The sequence below is a fragment of the Branchiostoma belcheri genome, unplaced genomic scaffold (assembly GCF_001625305.1).
Source record: "Branchiostoma belcheri isolate BF01 breed outbred unplaced genomic scaffold, Haploidv18h27 scaffold95, whole genome shotgun sequence".
NCBI classification, from domain to species: domain Eukaryota; kingdom Metazoa; phylum Chordata; class Leptocardii; order Amphioxiformes; family Branchiostomatidae; genus Branchiostoma; species Branchiostoma belcheri.
In genome coordinates, this window is record NW_017804631.1 from 1172854 (window position 1) to 1195241 (window position 22388).

At 39.1% G+C, this 22388-nt stretch overlaps 1 protein-coding gene across 2 annotated transcripts; it reads right to left on the minus strand.

Moving 5' to 3' along the window:
* Positions 1-8247: 8247 nt before the first annotated feature.
* LOC109461713 (pleckstrin homology domain-containing family A member 8-like) lies at positions 8248-21463 on the minus strand. Of its 2 annotated transcripts, none has more exons than XM_019758101.1 (13): positions 21352-21463; positions 19601-19717; positions 16710-16865; positions 16092-16219; positions 15262-15420; positions 14499-14536; positions 13675-13935; positions 12963-13048; positions 12148-12206; positions 11533-11663; positions 10368-10438; positions 9647-9708; positions 8248-9036 (listed from the first exon to the last, which is right to left on the minus strand). In XM_019758101.1, the coding sequence occupies exons 1-13, from the start codon at positions 21407-21409 to the stop codon at positions 8830-8832; spliced, it is 1533 nt and encodes a 510-aa protein (XP_019613660.1). In that variant the 5' UTR covers positions 21410-21463; the 3' UTR covers positions 8248-8829. The 2 variants fall into 2 exon arrangements, with proteins under 2 accessions (XP_019613660.1, XP_019613659.1); XM_019758100.1 differs by having other exon boundaries at positions 13675-13938.
* Positions 21464-22388: the final 925 nt, after the last annotated feature.

Consider the following 22388-nt stretch of genomic DNA (forward strand, 5'->3'; position numbering starts at 1 on the left):
TGTAGAATAGAAACTCTGCTTCGAATTCGTCCTCACACTGCTGCAACCCCTGACATTGCTTCCTTACGTGGGACAGGATGTTGACTTTGTCGCTGTTACAAAATACAAAAAGTAAGTTAAAAACAGTTATTATGATAATATTGATTTAGGCTGATTTTTATCAAATTGACATGTTGAAATAGCTTAAAGTGCTCATGACACCATAAAAAGTCTGTAAAATACATACAAATATTGGAAGTGTACATACAATATAGTCACTTAGCTTGAAGTTTGTTCCAATCATGATGACTGAGAAACTGAGCTTGTATATGGCCTTCTAAAAGTGGGTTTTTGGAGACTCTCTAGCAAACTTCCCAATTGCCCACTTCGGGCATCTCTATTTGCATCTTTATATTTTATTTTTGCATTTCTGTGCTTTTTCCTCAGCTGACGTCATCCAGTGATGTCAGTATACCTACAAAAATATTTGGGTGCGCAGAAAAAAATTTGGTGCACAGCTCCAACTCCAACTGGGTGCACTAAGTGCACATGCACCCAGTATTTCGAGCCCTGACGTACCTTTCTAGCTATAGGGGTGGGATTAGATCAGTTATGGTGCTCCTACCTGCCATCCACATCTGGGCACGTGTCACAAGACTTGAGCGTACATCCACAGCGAGGACCGTTTTCCCTCCGACCAAGGAATGTATCGTGGATCACGATCAGCTCATTCGCTGCACAAGACAGTCGCATTCTGTCCTCTTTGCAGATCGTTTCTGCATCAATGATAGCATCTTACCTTTAGGCCAAACCAGTCTAATTTATTGGTTCTCAGATTCATTTAGAAAAAAACAAAGCAGCAGGGTGGAAGAATTCTATGACAACCAACCTCATCCTAGTATTGTACAGTAAATGTACCAGTTTGTTAAAAAATTGTAGCCTCCATTGATAAAAAATGTGCAAGACGTTAGATAAATACACTTTTGAAAGTGTAAAAACTTTAACCCCAGATGACACACACAGATTTTTCATACTAATGTTAGTGTCCTGTCCCCTGTATATAATGGTACAGCCCCAGAAGTGGTTGGTTATTCTAATAACCGACCACTTCTTTCATTATTCACCACTTATGATGTTATGGCCTGATAACCAATGGGAAATGGAGGCATCTCATTGGTAGATGTAGCCAGTCAATATGATAATACATAAGTATTATTAATATATGATTACACTAAGTCTTACTGTAGCTGGGTGGGATGGTACCCTCAGTAGTGGTCCCAACGTTGGGTGGGGTGGTACCATCAGTGGTCCCAAGGTTGGGTGCGGTAGTACCCTCAGTGGTCCCAAGGTTGGGTGGGGTGGTACCATCAGTGGTCCCAAGGTTGGGTGCGGTAGTACCCTCAGTAGTGGTTCCAAGGTTGGGTGGGGTGGTACCATCAGTGGTCCTAAGGTTGGGTGCGGTAGTAGTAGTACCCTCAGTGGTCCCAAGGTTGGGTGGGTTGGTACCATTGACACCACCAATGTTGCTTGGGTTGGTACCGTCAGTGGTCCAGATAGTAGGTACATGTATCAGTTCTGTTGCATTCAGTGTACTGAAGTTCTTAACTTCTTGCATAGTCTGGAAAAAACAAGAAGAAATGTAAAATTAATGTTTGAACCTATTGTTCACTTACGTATTGTACAGTTACTGTAGTATACACTCACTCACACACTCACTCACATACTCACACAGTCACTCACTCACTCACACACTCACTCACTCACACACTCACTCACTCACTCACATACACAGTCACTCACTCACACTCACTCACTCACACACTCACACAATCACTCACTCACACACTCACTCACACACATACTCACACAGTCACTCACTCACTCACTCACTCACACTACNCACACACTCACTCACTCACTCACACACACACTCACTCACATACTCACACAGTCACTCACTCACACACTCACAGTCACTCACTCTCACTCACTCACTCACACACTCACACACCACTCACTCACTCACTCACTCACACACATACACAGTCACTCACTCACTCACTCACTCACATACTCACACAGTCACTCACTCACTCACACACTTCACTTCACTTCACTCACTCACTCACATACTCACTCACTCACTCACATACTCACACAGTCACTGACTCACACACTCACACACTCACTCACTCACACACTCACACAATCACTCACTCACACACTCACTCACACACATACTCACACAGTCACTCACTCACTCACTCACTCACTCACATACTCACACAGTCACTCACTCACTCACACACTCACTCACTCACTCACTCACTCACTCACTCACTCACTCACTCACTCACTCACTCACTCACTCACTCCTCTTGTATAGCTCTGTCAGGGCCCGCCACTTTCCTCTGTCTTCAGCCAACTTCTGTGCCCTGTCACTTTAGATTTTTTCTCAAAGATCCAAGAACCAACAAATCAAATTGGGGTGGCCTAAACTTAAGGTGTAAAATTGAGCAAACAAAGATGTTGACCTTACCTTTTGGATGCCTGGGGTGTTGTGATAGACTCCGGTGGTGATTCCTCCCACCAGAAGCAGGACAACCAGAAAAGCAACGAGAAAACATCTTCGATTCTCTGCAAAAAAGCCTTTTAAAATTTCTTTTATAGGTAGTATTTATATTTGACAAGAAAAAAAACAACATATGCATGGCATACAGGCCTAATAAGCCAATATGCAACCAGGAAATTATTACAACTATTATGTCAAAACAGTTACAACATTCAAAATGCATATTAAACTTACCGCAAGGTTTATTGGCCTGTTGGTTGTTTGGTATGTACATCGGATTTTTACGAAGTTCTTTTGCGTTTGGAGGATTGCGAGGCTTGTGTACATTTTTGGTGGTGTCAGGTCTAGAGTCATCTGAAGCCTGTTGGCGAATGTTTGTTCTTCTGCTGAAATAAGTTTCATGATCAGACATGTCTGTAACAGCGTAAGGTTCCATGTCACCATCATCAGTCACTATGCTGTCTGCCTTTGGAGCCTGTTGGCGAACGTTTGTTGTTGTGTTGAGATAGGTTTGGTGATCGGAAATGTTTGTAACAGCATAAGGTTCCATGTCACACTCATCATTCACTGTAATGTCTGCTTGCATGACGTTTTGAGTGTTTTGCTGTTCTTTTTCAATGTTTCCAATAGTGTTATCATCTTCTTCATTTTCCCCTGACGCTGTGTACATGGCAGAGTTTTCAGCATGGATCAAATCAGATACAGAATATACATCAGCGACCTCTGGGGTGGGGATATCGTTATTATCTGCTATATAATAATCCTCATTTGTGGTTGTTTGTTCGACTTCATTGCCAGCTACATACGTAGCCTCCAACATGTCTTGTTCTTGGCTAATAGGAGCCATACAATAATGCTCATTTGTGCTTGCATTCTTTACTTCATTTCCAGCTACATATGTAGCCTCCAACATGTCTTGTTCTTGACTATTAGGAGCCATATAATAATGCTCATTTGTGCTTGCATTCTTTACTTCATTTCCAGCTACATATGTAGCCTCCAACATGTCTTGTCCTTGTCTACTACATGTAGGAGCCATATAATTATAATGCTCCTTTCTGTTTGTATGCTCGACTTCATTTCCAGCTACATACAGATCAGAGTGTAGATTATCTTGTTCAATTTTTCCTAGGCTTGTCGGCTCCTCTGGATGGTTTGTATCATAAACCGGATTGTTCTCTTCTCTGTTGGACTGAGACATTTTGAATCTGTTGGCAAATTCAGAATGAGAACAAGATGTTATTTGTACCTTTAATGTTAAGGTGGTCTTGTGGTTAGGTTTGACTCAGAATCTGAAGGTTCTGTGTACAAATCCATGGTACTCCTGGCACCAGTGCTGTGCCTTGGGAAATCCACTTTACTCCTATTTCAGGTGTAACACTCATAAATTTATTTTGTGTTTCAATTTGATTCTGCACACCCTCAACTCTAGCGACTGTCTCTTATGGGAAATAATTCTGAAGCAAAAAAACACTGTGTAGAAATTAAGGATATCCCTCTTTAAGACTAGCTACAAGAACAATTAGAATTTTAATTTCTTTAACCTCTCAGATTTTAGTAAATTGTAGAGAGAGAAGGTAAGAATGATACCAAAATTGGCCGTTTTCACATGGAATTAAACCCATCACCCATAATTTAGCTACCAAAATGACTGATATTGTCGGAAGGCTTAAGTATAATCAACAAAGGAACAATTTGAAAGAAAATCCTAATATGAGATTCTCACTATAGCCCGTCGCGTGAGGCATAGCAGCAGAATCCACAGAATGCATGAAAGGTAAATGTGTGTCAAACCATTTAAACACTGGATGCCTGGATGTAAGCCTGGGGCCCGAAATCAATTTGCACCCAAAACACGCCACTTCTTCCACTTTAAAGCCATGTTAGTACTTAATGCCATTTTGCAGAAAATCATGAGAAACGTGAACTCAAACATGAACCATCAAAACCCCTTGGTCATTTTTTTAACCGTGCACTATCACGGACCCCTGTCACAGAAGAATTCAGGTGTAGGAAAATGAAGAGAAAGAACTAAAAAGCAAAAAATTTCAAATGTACTAAATGGAGAGAAATCACTGGACAAATGAAATTTGGGAAGTTGAAATAGGAAAATGAAGAGAGAACTTAGCAAAAATTAGAATTAGCATCCATATCAAGACCCATACAGGGACTATATCGTGGGGACTGTTGTCTGGTGACCTTGGTTACATGAATGAAGCCATAGTACTAGTGTAAAAAAAGTCAGTTAGAAACTTTATAACTAATAACTAATAAGCAAGAAGTTCTTATTATAAGCAAGAAGTTCAACCAGCATTGCGAGCAAAAGAAGTACAAGGAGTGAGGAGGGTTATATACTAAGGCATCACCTTTGGTCACCTAAGATTCTTCAAGGTATCTTCAAGGTCTTGAAGGTATCTTTATTCAACATTCACAAGCACTGAAGGACATTTCCTGGTTCTATAACTGTATAGGAGATATTGTCAATATCAGTACTGAAAAAAAGGATCTAACTTAGATTATCGTCATGTCTTGGGCTTCTTTAATTTGAAAACCTGTTTGCAATTTACAGAGAGCATATTGCAAATTGAATGTTATTGAACAGTAAATGATATTTAGGATTATGATATTTAGTGTTATCTTTGCTGCAAGCGAATTAAAAAGCACATTACAGTAGACGGCCTTCATTTAAATTAAAAACGTTCAATGTGTATTATTGATATGCTGTAAATCAGTAAATTTTCATGTTGCTTTATTTCACAGTGCCAATGTGCATTAAAATGTAACTGTACACCACTAATATGTGTGTCATATTTTTTAGACTACACGGTTTAAGATTTAATATTGACACAAAAATTGGTGTTTTTGTGCAGAAAAGGTCTGTTAACATTGTAGCTTCCCTCTAAATCTGAAGTAAAAATTCTGGACCTGGGGCACATTAGAAATGTATGCATCAGCACTTACCTTAAGAATACCTTCAGTTGTCAGTGACCAGCTGGCTTTAACAGGACAGGGTCCGGCTCAGTCTCTGAGAGTTACTGACAAATGCTACACTCAGGACAAATATGTCCAGTCAGCTCTGGGTGAGGTGTGGTAGACTAATGAGTAGATTAAGAACTGCTGATGGTGTGACGTAGTTTTAACATCATCTTTATTCATCATAAGCACTGCCTGTAACCATTCAAGGACATTCCCTGGTCCAATAGCTGTTCACCAACTCACTGAGCTGATTTTACAATGTAAAAAAGGCTCAATTTGATTATTAATTTTTTCTTTGAAAACTTGGTTATGCAGACACCATATTGCAAAATCAATGAATAGTAAAGTTACATACAGATGCATGATTATAATATTCACTACAGGTATTAAGTGATTGAACTGAACACCATCCACACATAAGCAAACACACCTGTCCCTGGGCTTCTCTGACAGTCACTCTCTCCCCTGTCCTTGGTGCTGAACACCATCCACACATAAGTAAACACACCTGTCCCTGGGCTTCTCTGACAGTCACTCTCTCCCGTCCTTGGTGCTGAACACCATCCACACATAAGCAAACACACCTGTCCCTGGGCTTCTCTGACAGTCACTCTCTCCCCTGTCCTTGGTGCTGAATACCAAACCTATCGCTAATTTATGGCTCACAAACGATGATGATGATGATTAAACTTACAAAACCTTCTCTGACAACAGGTGGTGACAGGAACAGGCAGTACCCAGGGTGCAACTCTGTCTGGCCGGTGTTCCGAATCCAAGATGGCGGCCGTCAGTGGACAGGATGGAGTTACAAGTTCACCGTTCAAATGAAAACGGGTACTGTATTGTCCTCTGTGTCGATGGCAGCATAAAAATGATATTGTGCTTCATATTGGAATAAAAATTTACCTAAGAATGGTTTGTTTTAAAGGAAAATTACAATAAAAAAATTGCCTTATCTTTATTTAAAACATGAATTTTAAGAATCTTTTCTTTTATGTCTTCTTCTACTTAAAGATAACTTGAAAGTGAGAAGAAGTAAACAGTGTCCTAAGCATAGGTGTTATTAAAGGAAGCCTGACTTAGTGCCTTTAATAAACAGTAGCAATGCCCTGGTATCATAGGTATGGACCTCTCCTTGGTGCTGAACTCACTATCAGTTCCATGTTATGCATTAGGCCACAGCAAGTAATTTTTATGGATGACATCATGATTGATTTTGGGGAAAAAAAGAGAAATTTTGTTGCCTTTAGACAGTGGTCACCATGCCGAAAATGGGCACAGATGTCTATTGCCATGCCTGAACGTGGATGGCAGATAACTATGAAGAGAGGAGACAAGAAAAGGCTCTGATTTAATGTTTTGTTTCTGACTTTGATGCAGTGATACATGATGTTGGCTGTGTATATGTGATGTTCCCACTGAATCAAAACCATTTGTACGATGATTGAGTCAAACTTTTAAAATCTCTCCAAGTACAATTTAACATATGATATCCCCCCCCAAGTATCAGATATGACATGAAGCCAGGCATTTCCATATGCTGTGCAATTTTATTTCATTCACAATTCGTTTGTCTCATTATCATTTATAATACTTTATATGCGTTTCTCCAAAATTTGTGACATCCAATAATAAATTACTCTGTGTTCCATAACAATTATTCACAAACTTAGAAATATGACCAAACACCATCATACTATTGAGTCAGAAATGCACCTTCAGTTACTACATACTTATTTGGGCTGTGTACCTTAATACCCATACCTGTACCTGTAAAAAAGATTTAAGGAACAAGTCCAGACCTGAACATTTAGTCTACATGTACCTCAACAAAATAAAACACTGAATACTAGACACCAGTTTTTACACTAGAAATAGCATCTCATAGACAACAATTTTCACAATTCAGCACTCAAAAACAAGGAAAACTTGCAAATATTCTTCTTTGTAGATTACAGTATGTAAACCATCATACAATGATACAACAATTAACCACTAAAAAATACAGTTGGCTATACATGTGTATGTACAACTCACAAATTATAGAGGCAAATTGTTAAAATACAGGTACAGGTCTGAACCTTACCCTGTGTACCCATACCTGTACCTTAAATTTGTTTAGGTACATGGCTATAATAGAGACCATTACTATCTTTGAAGATCAAATACCTTTTAAGAATATATATCGTGAAGAAAACTAGAGCTATAAAGAAAGGATGGAGAATACAAATCATTTGAATGATTATCAGAATCCACAGTATTTCAACCAGGTAACATGAGAATCATACTTTTCTTCTGTTGGTATTATACAAAACACACTGAATGAGGTACATTTTTTGGGCAAATTCCATTCAAAATAGTTCAGACAGACAGACGGATAGAATTAAGTTGTCTCCATTACTGGCACTTGCAGATGCATATTTTCAAAGACACAGTCAAATTTGTATTTTGGGCAAATACTGTATGTGTACCAGTGACCACCTCTGCATAAGGGCACCTAGCCTGGCCATTGATATACAGTCAAATCTGTACAAGTGACCGCCTTTACATAATGTTGACTCACTTGCCATTGATGTACTGTATGTAAAACTGTCTAGTAAACACATAATAGTATGCATAAGGTCCACCTGGCCATTTCTGCTGGTCCCCTATAGCTAGATTCTTGTCTCATTGATATGAGCATTAACTTAAAAATACTGTCTAAAGTAACCAGCTTTTTGTTCTACCATTTTCTTCATATTCAAGCCACTCGAATGGTCACTACAGATTGGAAAGCACATTCAAGTGACCACCTCTACATAAGGACCACCTGGCTATTTTTTGGGTCCCTCATATAACTTTTCCCATGAACACAAGCATTTTAATCCTATCTATCTAAGTATATATTGACCACCTATCCATATAGTGGTCTCCTTGGACAGGTTTGACTGAACTGAACAACATTTTAGAACAACATCAACAAAAATGCTTTCATGAAAGTTTGTCTGTGTTGATACATTTTAGTTACAGGCTCTACATGTAGGTGAGAACCATATTCTTTGTGTTGGATCCAAAGTTTTAACATAAACATCAACAAAAATGCCTAATCAAAACAAACAAACAACAACACTAGTCTGCATATTGGCCAAGCTCTCTCTTGCTGTCCTGGCTACCCCAGAAGCTCTTGAGAATCGAGATTGTGGGTGATGTAAAACTCGTGGAGAATCGTGGTCAGGACTCCGAGAGCGTCTGAGTAGGTCCGGAAAAAATTTTGAGCTGGCTAGAGCCCTGGTTTACATACTGGGCACCCTGTCTTTTGGTGGCTACCCCACAACCTCTTGAGAATCGAGATTGTGAGTGACGTAAAATTCGTGGAGAATCGTTGTAAGGACACCGAGAGCGTCTGCGTAGGTTTCAGCGTCCTGCATGAGAGCTTTCTCCACCAGTGGTGTGTCCCTGTATTCCTCTCCCGCTGGCGATGTCACCTTCGTACGGAAGTCTTCGTACGACGGAACCGCTTTGATGGCAAGCTGTGGGAGACAAAGTAGAACAAAATAAATTACTTACTTACAAACAGACATGGACTTTATACCAGTTCTCACTCTTATATCATGTATTTTGTACCATCAGTCCTGGTATGTGTAAAACATGTGTATGGATTTATTAAGACTTTAACTTATGTATCGTTGTTATGTATTTTGTTTGATTGGTACCTCTAATCTCCAAGCAGACCTACAGAATCAAGACAGTATCTATTGGCCACATGAATGTCCATTAGCCACTGATCTGCTAGATTATGAAAAGCCAATTTGAGTTTCTCATAAGTAAAGAATAGTTCATACAAACAAATGCTTTCTTAATTTTCCTGACCATGACACAATAATTCTACTATTTAGTAGCTTCTAATAGAAGACTTACATGTACATGCACATGTAGGTGTGTGACTTTGGAGTTATGTAAGTTGACATCCAGTCAGCACTTATACAAACTTGGTGACTCCAATTCAAAACTAAACTATGGAATCCCGATACTTTTGTATGATTATGAAGCTAGTGTATTTTACTTACTATAAGTGTATTTTACTTACTATAAGCATATTTTACTTACTATAAGTTTCTAATAAAAAATGTTTATACTCACAGCAACCACACCTCGAACTACAAAACCATGATATTTCTTCAATGTCTTCTCATATGCATTACCTGCAGAAACAACATTGTTACAGTATATATAATAACTATCATATGTATACTAGTTCTAGTATACTATCATATACTTCCAAACATAAACCTGCATGAGTTACATAATCTTATCCACACAAGACTTTATGGATACCTATCATCATTAATTATCCTGATGAAGGCAACAGTGGCATTGAAATGTTGATCCTTGTGTATTCTCTCTGTTGGAATAAAGTTTAGCATCATACTATCATGATTACATGTCAAACTTCCAGGATAATTTGAGATAGAAGAGACTTTAACAGTGACATTTAAAGCCAACCGTGGAAATTGTGCTTACCTACAGAGTAAAGAGACTCTTTTTACACAACCAAGACTTAGTGTTTTATTCACAGCCGACGTTTCGGTGACCGTCTGTCACCTTCCTCAGGGCAATTCTGACTGGTTCACATTGCACTGCAGCACAAGTGTCGCTGCTACATGTATAGATGCATTGATTCCCAAATGTACAATATTTAGATATCTACACATTTACATGCTGCAGTACAATGTGAACCAGTCAGAATTGCCCTGAGGAAGGTGACAGACGGAACATCTGCTGTGAATAAAACCCTTGGTTGTGTTGTAAGTAAAAAGAGTCTCTTTAACCAGTGACTTACTTTATTCACGGATGTACTTACCTACTGCTACTGTACAGTCCCTCTCTCCCTGAACAATCTCCATAAATAACTCTCGGGCAAACTGGAGACCCCTGAGGAAAGGAGACACAAAATATCTCTTCATTGTATACCAGATACAATGTACATGTATGTGAGTACAGTCAAATCTGTAAATGTAGGTACCATTTTTTTTTTAATTTAAAGTTTAAAGGCCAAGGTGACCACCTTTTGGTGATCCCTTATAAACAATTTGTCACACTGACACAGGGAATTTTTTTTTTTTAACCGAATTTAACGTCATTTTTCCCCAAACGGGGGTTAGACGTGCTTGCACCAAGTACAAGTCTTTTTTTGAAGCAAGATTTTTACGGCTGGATGCTCTTCCTAACGCCAACCCAAACCCTAGTAGGGCCCAGGAACCCTCTAACTGAGGGGGGAAATACGTGTTAAGTGCCTTTCCCAAGGGCACAACGTCTGGGTGCATGTCCGGACATGTCTGGGTCCAACCCTGGGGATTGAACCTGGGTCTTCTTGCTTGACAGTCGGACGCTCTATCCACTACACCACACAGGGAATGCCAGTAAAAATTCTGTCTATAGTAACCACCTGTTCACATAAAATAATGTTGGTACACTGAGTGGTCCTCTAGGGCAGGTTTGACTGTACATGGAATATGTATACATACAATGCTATTCTTGTAACCCTGAATAAAAATGATAGAAGTGGAAATAAAAAAGTCCAAATTTTGACTGTACAGCTGTACCAGTCTTGTGTGAGTGAGTGTGTGAGCGAGTGAGATGAGTGTGTGACTGACTGCCTGAGTGATTAACTGAATGAGCGAGCGAGTGCACATACCTTTTTAACCACAGTAGCATCTGTACCTGAGTTCTTGTTTGAGTGACTGAGTGAGTGAGTGAGCAAGTCAGAGTGAGTGAGTGAGCGAGTCAGAAATTAACCACATAATAGCATCTGTAACTGAGTTCCTGACCTGAGTGAGTGAGTGAGTGAGTAAGTGAGTGAGTGAGATGAGACTGTGTGTGACTGACTGACTGACTGAGTGATTAACTGAGTGAGCGAGCGAGTGCACATACCTTTTAACCACACAATAGCATCTGTACCTGAGTTCTTCGAGTGACTGAGCAAGTGAGAGCGAGTGACTGAGTGAGTGAATGTACATTGTACGTACCTTTTTAACCACATGATCGCATCTGTAGCAGAGTTCTTGACCTGAGTGGTGTTTGTAGCCATCTCCTGTTTGATAATGTCCTGTAACGTGCTGTAGGCTGCCGGGTTGGTCGAGTACTTCTGAGTTAGCTTCTGTAGAGGTGGTAAATATCATGTAAGCACGTCGGCAGAACATACTGCACCTGCACGATACCCATAATGCATTCAAGTTTCAAGTTTATTTATTTCACCAGGGCATACCTCAGATCAGTTGATCTGATTTCCAGGTATCCCTGGGCACCCATTAAAAATACATTACACAAGTTCAACTCCACAATATACAACAAATGTTACAAACATTTACATATTATACAAAACATTATCACAATATACAATATTGGCATTATGCATAACACTTCGGCAGAACATCTCAAACAAGGTTGTATTTGTGCATATAAGGTTAACATCCCGACTGTAGTTTCCAAATGTTGTGTCGAAAAAGATATGACATCCTATGAAAACACTACACAAAACTACAAAAATGAACTGTTACTCATGCTGGACAGTAACCCATTTTTAAGACAAAAATTGAACACCTACAGATACAAATGTATATATAGCATAAGAGAAATCTCACCCTAATATTTCCCTGTACATCCATTTTTACAGGTGCCATAGCTGGTCCTCCTACATGGTCTGAAACATCACAAATATCTTCAGATAAAATACTGTCAAGTGAATATATCTTAGGGCAAAAGGCTCCTAATTTCTTGTTGAAATGGTGCCTAGTCTATATGACAAATCTCTAGGACTGAAAACTGCACTGGAAGCAGTCAAGCAAAATCTTTACACAACTTTTGCCAATGAATTTTGAATAAAGGAGATTGAATGGAAGTTTCTATGCACACCTGTTTGGAGGAGAAATATATCAGACCATTGTTCAAAATTATAGTATGATGATTTGATACTACATGATTGTATGAAGATGCATTTCAGTACAAATTCTTCTGCATGAAACCAGAAACTCAACACAAGAAAAGTAAAACACGATGAAAGCAATACATTTCCCTCTCACTATACACAGGTACAAATGATAAAGATAGTTTTTTGAGTTCAAGATAAAGTGTGCATATATTATTTATCTCCTTTCGCCTCCAAATCTCTCAAAACGGTAGTAGACCCGTGGGAGGAACTTTAATAACTGTTACAGCTTCACCCATTCTTGCACAAGCAGGAGTATATATGAAGTCACTTCAAATAGGTTTCATTATTTATTTATTTATTTACTCATTTATTAGACTTTCCAATTCAACAGCAAGTAGCATGGAGGAGAGACAAAACAGGTGCATATTTGCACCTCTGCCAGTTGTCTCTCCACATACAAAATACATAATAAAACAGTAATTATGATTGATTATATCTTCTTTAAGTGAAGGCATCCAAAAGACTCACCAAAGAAAGGTAGCATGTCATTGCAGGCATCTAGGAATGGTGCGGTGGGGATGTCACCACTTACGGTCAGTCTAACATCTGTAAAACTGGGGGGAAACACAACCAAAAGTTAGTGTCTAAAATTTGTTTAGATCTGTCTACATCTACATCTATTTTGTACTGGGCCAAACCCCATTGGGGCATCCTGGCAAGGAAGTGCCAGTATGGTGAGGGTGCTCGGAAAGTGATAAAAAAGAAAAAAAAGTGAATTGACAGAAAAATGATGTTCATAACTAAACGGTTACTCCTCTGCACATGGCCACAATGTGTCAGTAAGTCTTAGTAATCTGTCTTACACATTTATGAAAATTCAACCTAACCATTGTTTAGAGCTATCTAGTGATAACGCCCCTACTGTACTTGGTGCCAGTGAGTTCCACTCTGCAAAAGTTCTAGAAAAGATGCGTTTTTGAACACCTCAATGCTTGATTGAAAACTCCAATACTTGAAGGGATGGCTATTTCTTCTTCTTTTCCGAGATGGCATTAGGTACATGTACTTGTTAGTTGGTACGTCCACCAGTTTATCAGTCATTTTGTACATCATGCATAGTATCGACATTTTCCCCTGTCTTCAAGTGACATTCATTGTAGGTTTATTATCATTTCCATGTATGCTATATCCACCACCAAAATCCACCACTGAAAGGAAGAGACAGAGGTGACTACACTACCTATGATCTACTGCTGTAAAGAAAGTTTTGACTTTTCTCTCTTCTTCATCATCGTCTTTTTCCACATCACTGGGAGGGCCGGTGGTTTCTAGCGTCGGTGGGCGTGGCAGGTTGCTAGGGACGTCTGTAACCATGGGCGACGTGGGAGCGCTGGCCGAGAGTCTCTCATTCTCTGTCGTTCTTCTGGTGGCTGCGAAGTCCTCCAGGTTTTTGTATGTCGTGGTGGGGCCTTTAGGAATGGACACTGGGGTGGGGGAATGTCTGCTGAGAGATTATAGAATGTTTGTTAGACTTCTACATGTAGATTGATTGGAAAATACATGATATTTGGTAACAAAACATACTAATCTTTACACGATGCTTGTACACTTTTGTACATAAAGCAATTTTATGTGAATTATGTTACAATCATATACAATCATTTAAAGTACCACTTAGTATTTCAATGAGGATTAAGCTGTCAGGAGCCAACAAGTGACACAAATCTTCACAATCTAACTTAAAAATGTATTTTTTATACATATAGCTGAAATAATTGTCTACTTTCTTACGTACACACACACACACGCACACACATACACACACACACACACACACACAATTGCCATCAAATACAATACCTAGCAAAGATACGGTTCTTACAGATTTAATTCAATTTTTGTCAGAGTCTGTAACTTTGCATGCAGTTTATCCTTTCATGACTGAAACACAAAAAAGAGACATGATATAAAATATCACCATTGCTAATAATTTGGCACAATGATAGTAAGTCTTTGTGTTTGAGTTTTGCAAAACATAGAGAAGCAAAACATATACAAGCTTACCTGTTTTCTGTTGCTGAAGATGTTCTGTTGTATGGTCTCTGGTGGTAAAACAGAGGAAATAAAACATAAATGACACTGTATTGTGTGTAAAACATCTCATTCTGAGTTATCATACATTGTAGATATACTTAACTGTTCTATATGCAACCTGCAATTTTCATTTTAAAAAAATTAAAAATTGCAGGTAAAAGTTAGGAACAAATTAAGTTTTTCAAGTCACAAGTTAATTAGCTTGTGCATAGTATTTATTTTGTTGTAATCTTTAAGAACAGAATTGAGTGACACTTCTAAGAAATTTAGCCTGTATCCAATCTTTCATTGTCAGTCTGATTGGTCCTCAAGCCTATAGTCTGACCAGTGGAAATTCAGGGCTGCTAGAAACATGATGTAGTCAGACTATCCTGAAATTGAACGTTTCAATTTTAATGTAGTTTGTTGAATGTTGAATGTTGAATGTTTCAATTTATTTTGATGTAGTTTGATGTATATGTATGTCTAACTCCAGGAAGACTAGCTACATACTAGTCTGTTTGTACTTGTATATACTTGCTAATGGAATGAAATAAAGCACCTAGAGCACCTGAACTTGAACTTACTTTCGCATGTCTGGTGGGTGTGGGTGGTAGAGCAGAGTTCATGGAAGTGTTTGGGATCTGAGGAGTGAAGCTGTTGTCTACCAGCTTCATGCTAATTTGTGCTACTAACTACCAGTTCAACTACTATATATATCTCCAGCTCAGTAATAACTAAAAAGTTTACTTACTTTCGCATGTCTGGTGGGTGTGGGTGGTAGCGCAGAGTTCATGGAAGTGTTTGGGATCTGAGGAGTGAAGCTGTTGTCTGCCAGCTTCATGCACTCTGTCATTGTCCTGATGAACGTGTCACACGTCGCTGAGAGGAGGGAGGACGACTCGTGGAGCATCTGTGGGAAACAACACTCTCCGATTAGGCCTGGGTAAAAAAATTGTTTCCTCATTCCCAACTAACCCTAGCCTTTTTTTGTGTGTGTGGACCCCTGCATGGGACATGAATTTTTCGAGCTGATCAACCGTTTCTAGCTCCATCATCCGTTCTGAAACCTAAGTAATGAAACATTGTACAATCGGAGGGAGGACAACTCGTGGAGCATCTGTGGAGAATGACACTCTCTATTATGAAGATATATATAAAATGCTTCATGTCATACCCAGGCCGCAGAAACTACCTTCCAAATCTTCAACAAGTAATGTAAACAATAAATGTTTTCCTATTTTACTAAAACATCAAAAATGCTATACATCTGTACATAAGTACATATTGCTTCACAAAATTTAATATATAGTGCATCTGTGGTAAAAAAAGAATTAGGTGCAGATAGTGAGTGCGTGTGTGAGTGTGCACAGCTCCAATTTTGGGTGCAGAAAAGTGCATTTGCTAGCCTGGCTACCATCTTTTTTCTATGCCAGGGCTCCCATATTTGCTCCCTAAGATTAAGAAATATTTCTTAGTGAGTGTGAGTGTGGGAGCCCTGGCATACAAATAGGACCCAGAGTATGCATTTGCATCCAGTAGAACTCCCAGACTTAGAGGCAGTAGGTTATGAGTTTCCCTGACCTCCTGGTCAACTTGTTCCGGATCTGTTGCAGCAGTTTTGATGTTGGAGACTTGCTGCAGGAGCAGGTCACAGTACAGTCTGAGTTCTGACATCTTTCCCTTCAGGGTCTCCTTCGATTCCTCCAACCCTGCATGGGAGAAACAACAGAAGGAAATTTACTTCAATGACACAGCTGGGTTGTAATGCCAATCAAGATCATGGTAACACAGAATCAACTTCAGAAGTCTATGAAGTGTGTATCATAACGACAAAAATCAGCACCAAGGACATGTCCAATGCCTGTAGTGATTAGGATTTTGTGCTCTCACTACCTAGGTTTGATTTCCAGTGTGGGAACCACAGTCTCCTGGCTCCTGGGATTTGAACCCAGGCCCCCAGCTATCAAAGACCAAAGTACTAACCGCAGGCTAAAAGGTCCAGACCAGTTTGACTGGTCTTTTATTAGCCCTACTATTACATTGTACATCTAAATAAAGCAAAGAAATGTTGCATTTTGTACAACTGTTTTACAAGTTTATACATTTGCAAGTTAATACATATGACTAACAGTATATCTAACTCTAGCTGAGCTCTCTCTCACAAATTGAGACCTGAAGAAAACAAACAAATAAACCCACCTTGTTCCTTCCTGTTCCTGCTGTCAGCCAGACAGGCCTTAGCAGTTCCCAGTGCGACGACCCAGGTCTGTCTCTCGGCCGGCGTGGCTGCCTTCACGTAGAAATGCTGCTCATGGGGGATGATCAGGTCAAACCTCGTCTGGTCAGTCGGGTGAACTACAGAAAAGGAATAAAAAAATTGAACTGGGTGAACTGGAAACAAGACTTTTGAAAAAAGTTTATCTCGGCCGCTGGCCATGTAGTTTTGTGGTCTTTGAGGATGTCCACATAGATTTGTGTAACTGCTAGAGAGGAAAGAATGTATTACCTAGTATGTTCATACCTGTAACACCAAACAGGGTAATAAGTTGGCTTCCATTATCATTTGCTTCAATGGAATTAGTGAAAAATATTAATCTCGAAGCAGATGTTGGGAGGGAAAATGTTTAGGTAGAGATACAGATTTTCATTTGTGATTGAAGATTTGAGAGACAGGAAAGAGTTTAGGATATGTATGTGGAGCTAATTTCTCTGTTAGAGTAGGTTACACAGCTCTATGTATGGGGAAGACATTTTTTGGAATCAGTAGTGTCATGTTGTATATTACAGAGGAACTATGTTTCATCTGTATGTTTCATTGAAATTGTAATGTCTGGACAATACTGATGAATAAAGAGCAAAGATGCATGTGTCAAAAGTGAAATGTTTTATTTTGGTATAACTTCATGAGACAACACAAAATGGAGTGGCTACAATAACAGAGCTGTCAAACGTTATCAAGCTTAATGCACTAACATATTGTTAGGTTGTACGAATTCATAAATTTTCACGGGGGGGGGGGCGATAACGTAACTCTGTTTAAATCTGTTCAACAGCACGAATAAAACACAATGTAATTGATTGCCCTTGCCCGTAGTATCTTTAGCTCCATTTCTATCCTATGGCTCTATGCCTAATACCCTTATAATTCCTGATATTTTGCTATTTTTGCTAAGTAAATACCTAAGCAGCCTCATGCGTTACATCCGGGATCTTCGATATGGGAAATTCCATTCAGGCCACTAATCAAAAGCGACATCTTGCGACCGAGGAATATAGTGCACTTCCATAACCTTCGTCTTGACTTATTCAGATGTCTCAAGGTAATATTAAAACGTAATTTTTTAAACTTGGTTTATTGGTGCAATTGCAGCAGTTATTACCAAATCTTTATAACATTTAATGCATACTACTCTCATGTCCCTAATAAACATACCCCCGGAATAAACATACCCCCCGGACAAATCTTCAAAGTCTAATATACATACCCTCCGGAATAAACGTACCCCCGGAAAATGACCAAATTGACAGGTGAACGGTACTAAAATGTGCTCTTTATTTCAATACCAATGTATGGGCAAATCTTTCACTGTTACTTTTGATTAGGAATATAAATATACTGTACTAGTACTCAACAAACAGTGTCGACATTACAGCCATATTACACCACTAGCAATAGGGGTGGGTACCTGTTCGGCTCTTCCAGGTCCAGAGGATCAGGTCCAGGTCCGGACCTGTACCTGTACCTGATTCTGAATACCGGAGTTTCAGTACCGAATTTTTTTTGCTAAATGATCATTGCTAAATACAATATAACGTTAAGTATATGTAACCACTACAATTAATTTTCTATTTTATTTTATTTTTATTTTATTTATTTTTATTTATTTTCATTTTATTTTATTCTGTTTTATTTTATTTCATTTAATTTATTCTATTTTATCGTTCTATGCATTATCAAACTTCTCCTCTACTGCTAGAGCTACTAAAACTTCAGACCGAATATATTAAACATTTTAATTCGCCCCCTCTAGCGGTTTGGGCCAAATTGCAGCTTTCCAAAAAAATCCAAGATGGCGGCGGCAGATCGGCGCGGCTCGGCGATATTTGCCGATTTCATTGTATTTTCCTTGGTCTTTTACGCGATTCAAGCAAAGAAAACAAGTTGACCACAAGAACAAAAGAGTAATACAGCACTGGGAATCTAATGGTCCGTTTTGTTGGGCGGTAATTTCTCATTTCAAGTGAATATTTACGTGCGTCACAGTGATTTATTCACCAATCAAAAGCGACATCTTGCGACTTAAGCAAATATGGAAGGTTAATGTACATAATTTATGTCATTGATTTATTGGTCCAATTACCGCAGCTATTAGCGAAATTCTAGAACCTTAAATGCATACTATGATATTAAACAATGGTTTTGTGGTAAACAGCATTTCCTCTTTTTTAGCAACTTCGTTGTATAAGAATAACGACACTATCATCCGGTAGCTCGACCCCACAAAGTAAAGTATACACGCAGAGTAATTGGTTTCATTGGGTTTTTTTTTCACGGTCGAAATCAAGATTTTAACATTCAACGTACATATTTTGGAGCACAATACCTCGGCCGCTCAGGCGGCCGAGATAAAAAGAGAGGAAAATTGAACAAATTGATAAACTGCTGGATTGGGGAGGCTGTGTGGGTCAGCGATATTCATTAGCTCAAGAAAATAAGAACTGCAATAGGATGCAGATTCCTACTCTTTTTGTAAGAGTTTTAAACAGCATAGAACTAAAGAAGCAAATCAAATGAACAGATTGAACAACTGCTGGATTAAGGAGGTTGTATGGGCTTAAAATCTACTTACTAAAAGTTCCCTTTTGCCTTCAAATAGACCAAGGAATAGTCATTCGTATATACATTGTACATATTATAGTATACAATCTACTAGTAGGACAGACTAGGACAGGTTACACTTACAGAGTGAAAAGAAAGAAAAGTGTTGAGTATTTCGTGAATAGACAAAGCTCAAACAAACAAACAGTGACCAGCACCCGCTCAGTCAATCTCTCACCTGCAAAATAGCTTAAAGAAAACATCTTCTCACCTGCGATTTCACATACAGACATCTTGAGTGCCCCTTTGCTCCCCTGGTGAACCTCCTCTTGTGACTTGTAGTACGCCAACACTCCGTTATCTAGTACAAACCAGCGTGGCTGCCAACCTGACAAAAATACACATTTGTCAAGAATTACTACAGTTATACCTACAAGGGTATTGACATTTACTGTGCACAAGAACCACAGGACAGAGGCAAATGGCGAGCTACAATCAAGAACAGCATCGGTGTTCAAGCACGTCTAACCCTCGGAACATGGGGAACAACAGACGTTAAACTGGATAGAGAGAGAGAGAGAGAGAGATACAAAATGTACAAAATTACATTGACTACGGTACAGAGGCTGTTGACTTAGAAAGTGGATTCCAAAGGTATGCCAGTACACAGTTATCTAGCACAAACCAGCACGGCTGCCAACCTGACAAAAACACATGAATTTCTGCAGTTATACAAAATTCCATTGACTATGGTACAGATCATACAGTGCAGCTGCCAACCTGAAAATGTTACAATAAGTTGTAAGGTAAGTTCAGACTGTTACTTAAGTACAAGTTAAAGAATAACCAATGTTGGACACACACCTGCTTGTACACTGTACATTGTTAGCTGCCTAGTTATAATCTGTTCTCTTTATTAGGCCATGTTGATTTGATTACTGTAATTCACTTTATGTTCACGGTAGCAAAATTTCACGGTCTGAGAAAAGTGGACATGTTCACGGAACTATATGTTCACGGTGGTGACAGGTGCAGAAAAAAGAAAGTCCAGGAATTATTTGTTAACTGTAATGATAAGTTCACTGTACAGAAGCAACAGTGAAAACAGTGAACTTATCAGTACAGTGAACAAATCAGGAATTACAGTATATGGATGACATCCTCTGGGAACCCCAAAACTGATGCGCGCGTGCGAATAAAAAAAAAGTTTTGCAAAAAAAAAAGTTGCTTTCATTATGAAATCTGTGTGGTCATGAAGGTTGAAAAAATGACACAGAGTATGGTTTGGTATTTTTACGCATTAAATCATGACACGTACAACGAATATGCGGTTCCATTGCATTACTACCGTACTAGAGCAATGAACTATAAGCTTGAAACACTGCAGAGACCTCCTTTTTTTCCCCACGAAAATAAATGTATAAAACGTGAATCAGTGCAGCTAAGTTGGGGTCATCGTCCTGTAGGGCCATAATTTAGGGCACACTAAGGTCACGACACACATATCTTCACCTTCACATATTCACGCTGCCGAAACAAAAATCACTTCTTGTGGACACTCTTAGGTTTTGCGACTTTCTGGGAGATTATTTGACTTAATTTGTAAGTAATGATCGTCGAACAACGGCATTAAACACCAAGGTAACGTGCTAAGCAAACAAACCGGGTCAGCACGTCAAAACCTGCCACGTATGCCGGTACATGCAGTGCACGAATATTTCACTAAACAGAGGAACTACAATAAAATATTTGGTACAAAAGAGAGCTACTCAACACACGGAGAGCGTTTGGTACGATTCTGCACGAATTTCAAAGTATGATTTAGAATAAACCGTTCAGATTGAAATTTCTCGTAAAACCCGGAAGTAAACAGATGACGACAGCGTATTTAGAACATGACCCGGTCACCAAGCCAAAAACACACTCTACCGACAATTCTATGCCCTTGAAACACTTTCTATGGATCGTCAAGACTACAGAGCACCACTAGATACCCAAAAGAAGTTCTGTGTTCTTTCTTACCGCTCAAATAATTGGTCCATTTCCAGAGAACTCCTTCCATCTGTGGTCGGTCCGACATCTTTTTTATTTTCCTTGCGGCCTCGTTTTCAAAATGCCGACTCCTGATTGGTCAGATTCTGGGCGTGACGTGTTTGAACTGAAGTTGGTGACTGCGCGTGCGTGAGAACTTTTCGCCGGTCGTGTCTATCTCCAAGTAGATGTGGGGAGGAGATTGAGAGAGGGGAATAGTATTTTTTTTCTAACGATGAAAAGATCTACATTTTGATTCGGTAAAAAAACGTGGCAGACATAGAAAATTGGAACAGTGGGGCTATAATTTTATGCTTTACTGAGCAGAAAGTTTCTATCAAAGTATGAAATAATGAAACCATTGAAAAAACTTCCAGTTTCAAGAAAACTTTGATATTTAGAAAGTTAAGACAATGACTTTCCTCCGATGTTGCAGCTTTAAGCTTTATGTACTTGGCTCAAAAATCGTAATCTGAGATCTTACTAATTATCTGAGTACCTGCTATCATTGACATTCAGTACGGTATCAAAAGCGCCACCTAGAAAGCCTACTTGGAACTGCAATTGTTTCCGCAGTAAAAAAACTGACAAAACGTCAGAGTTACAGCGTTTTTCCTATTCATAATTGCACATACAATGTATCCATAGAAATAAAAGGATTCTTAACCCATGTATACTCCATATTAGACCAGGAAGCGGTCGGTTGAGGCCACTTTGAGGTCGGTTGAGGTACGCGTAATTTAAGAAAATACCAGTACAAAATGAAGAAAGCCCCAGAAAAACACATAGAAAATAAGCTAAAGCCTAAACCCCTTCTTGTAGAGTAAATCTTTAACACCTGTTTTGCCTCCCTCTATTTATACCATATGGAATATTCAAATAAATACATGCCGCTGTGCAACCAAAAACTCTCTTATTGATTGACAACACGAGAAGCTGTGTTTGAGAGCTCTTCAACCTCCACAACACAAAAGGGCGTCGCCCTTACGTCCCCACTCGGACATAGCACCCATGGGTGCCCCAGTACA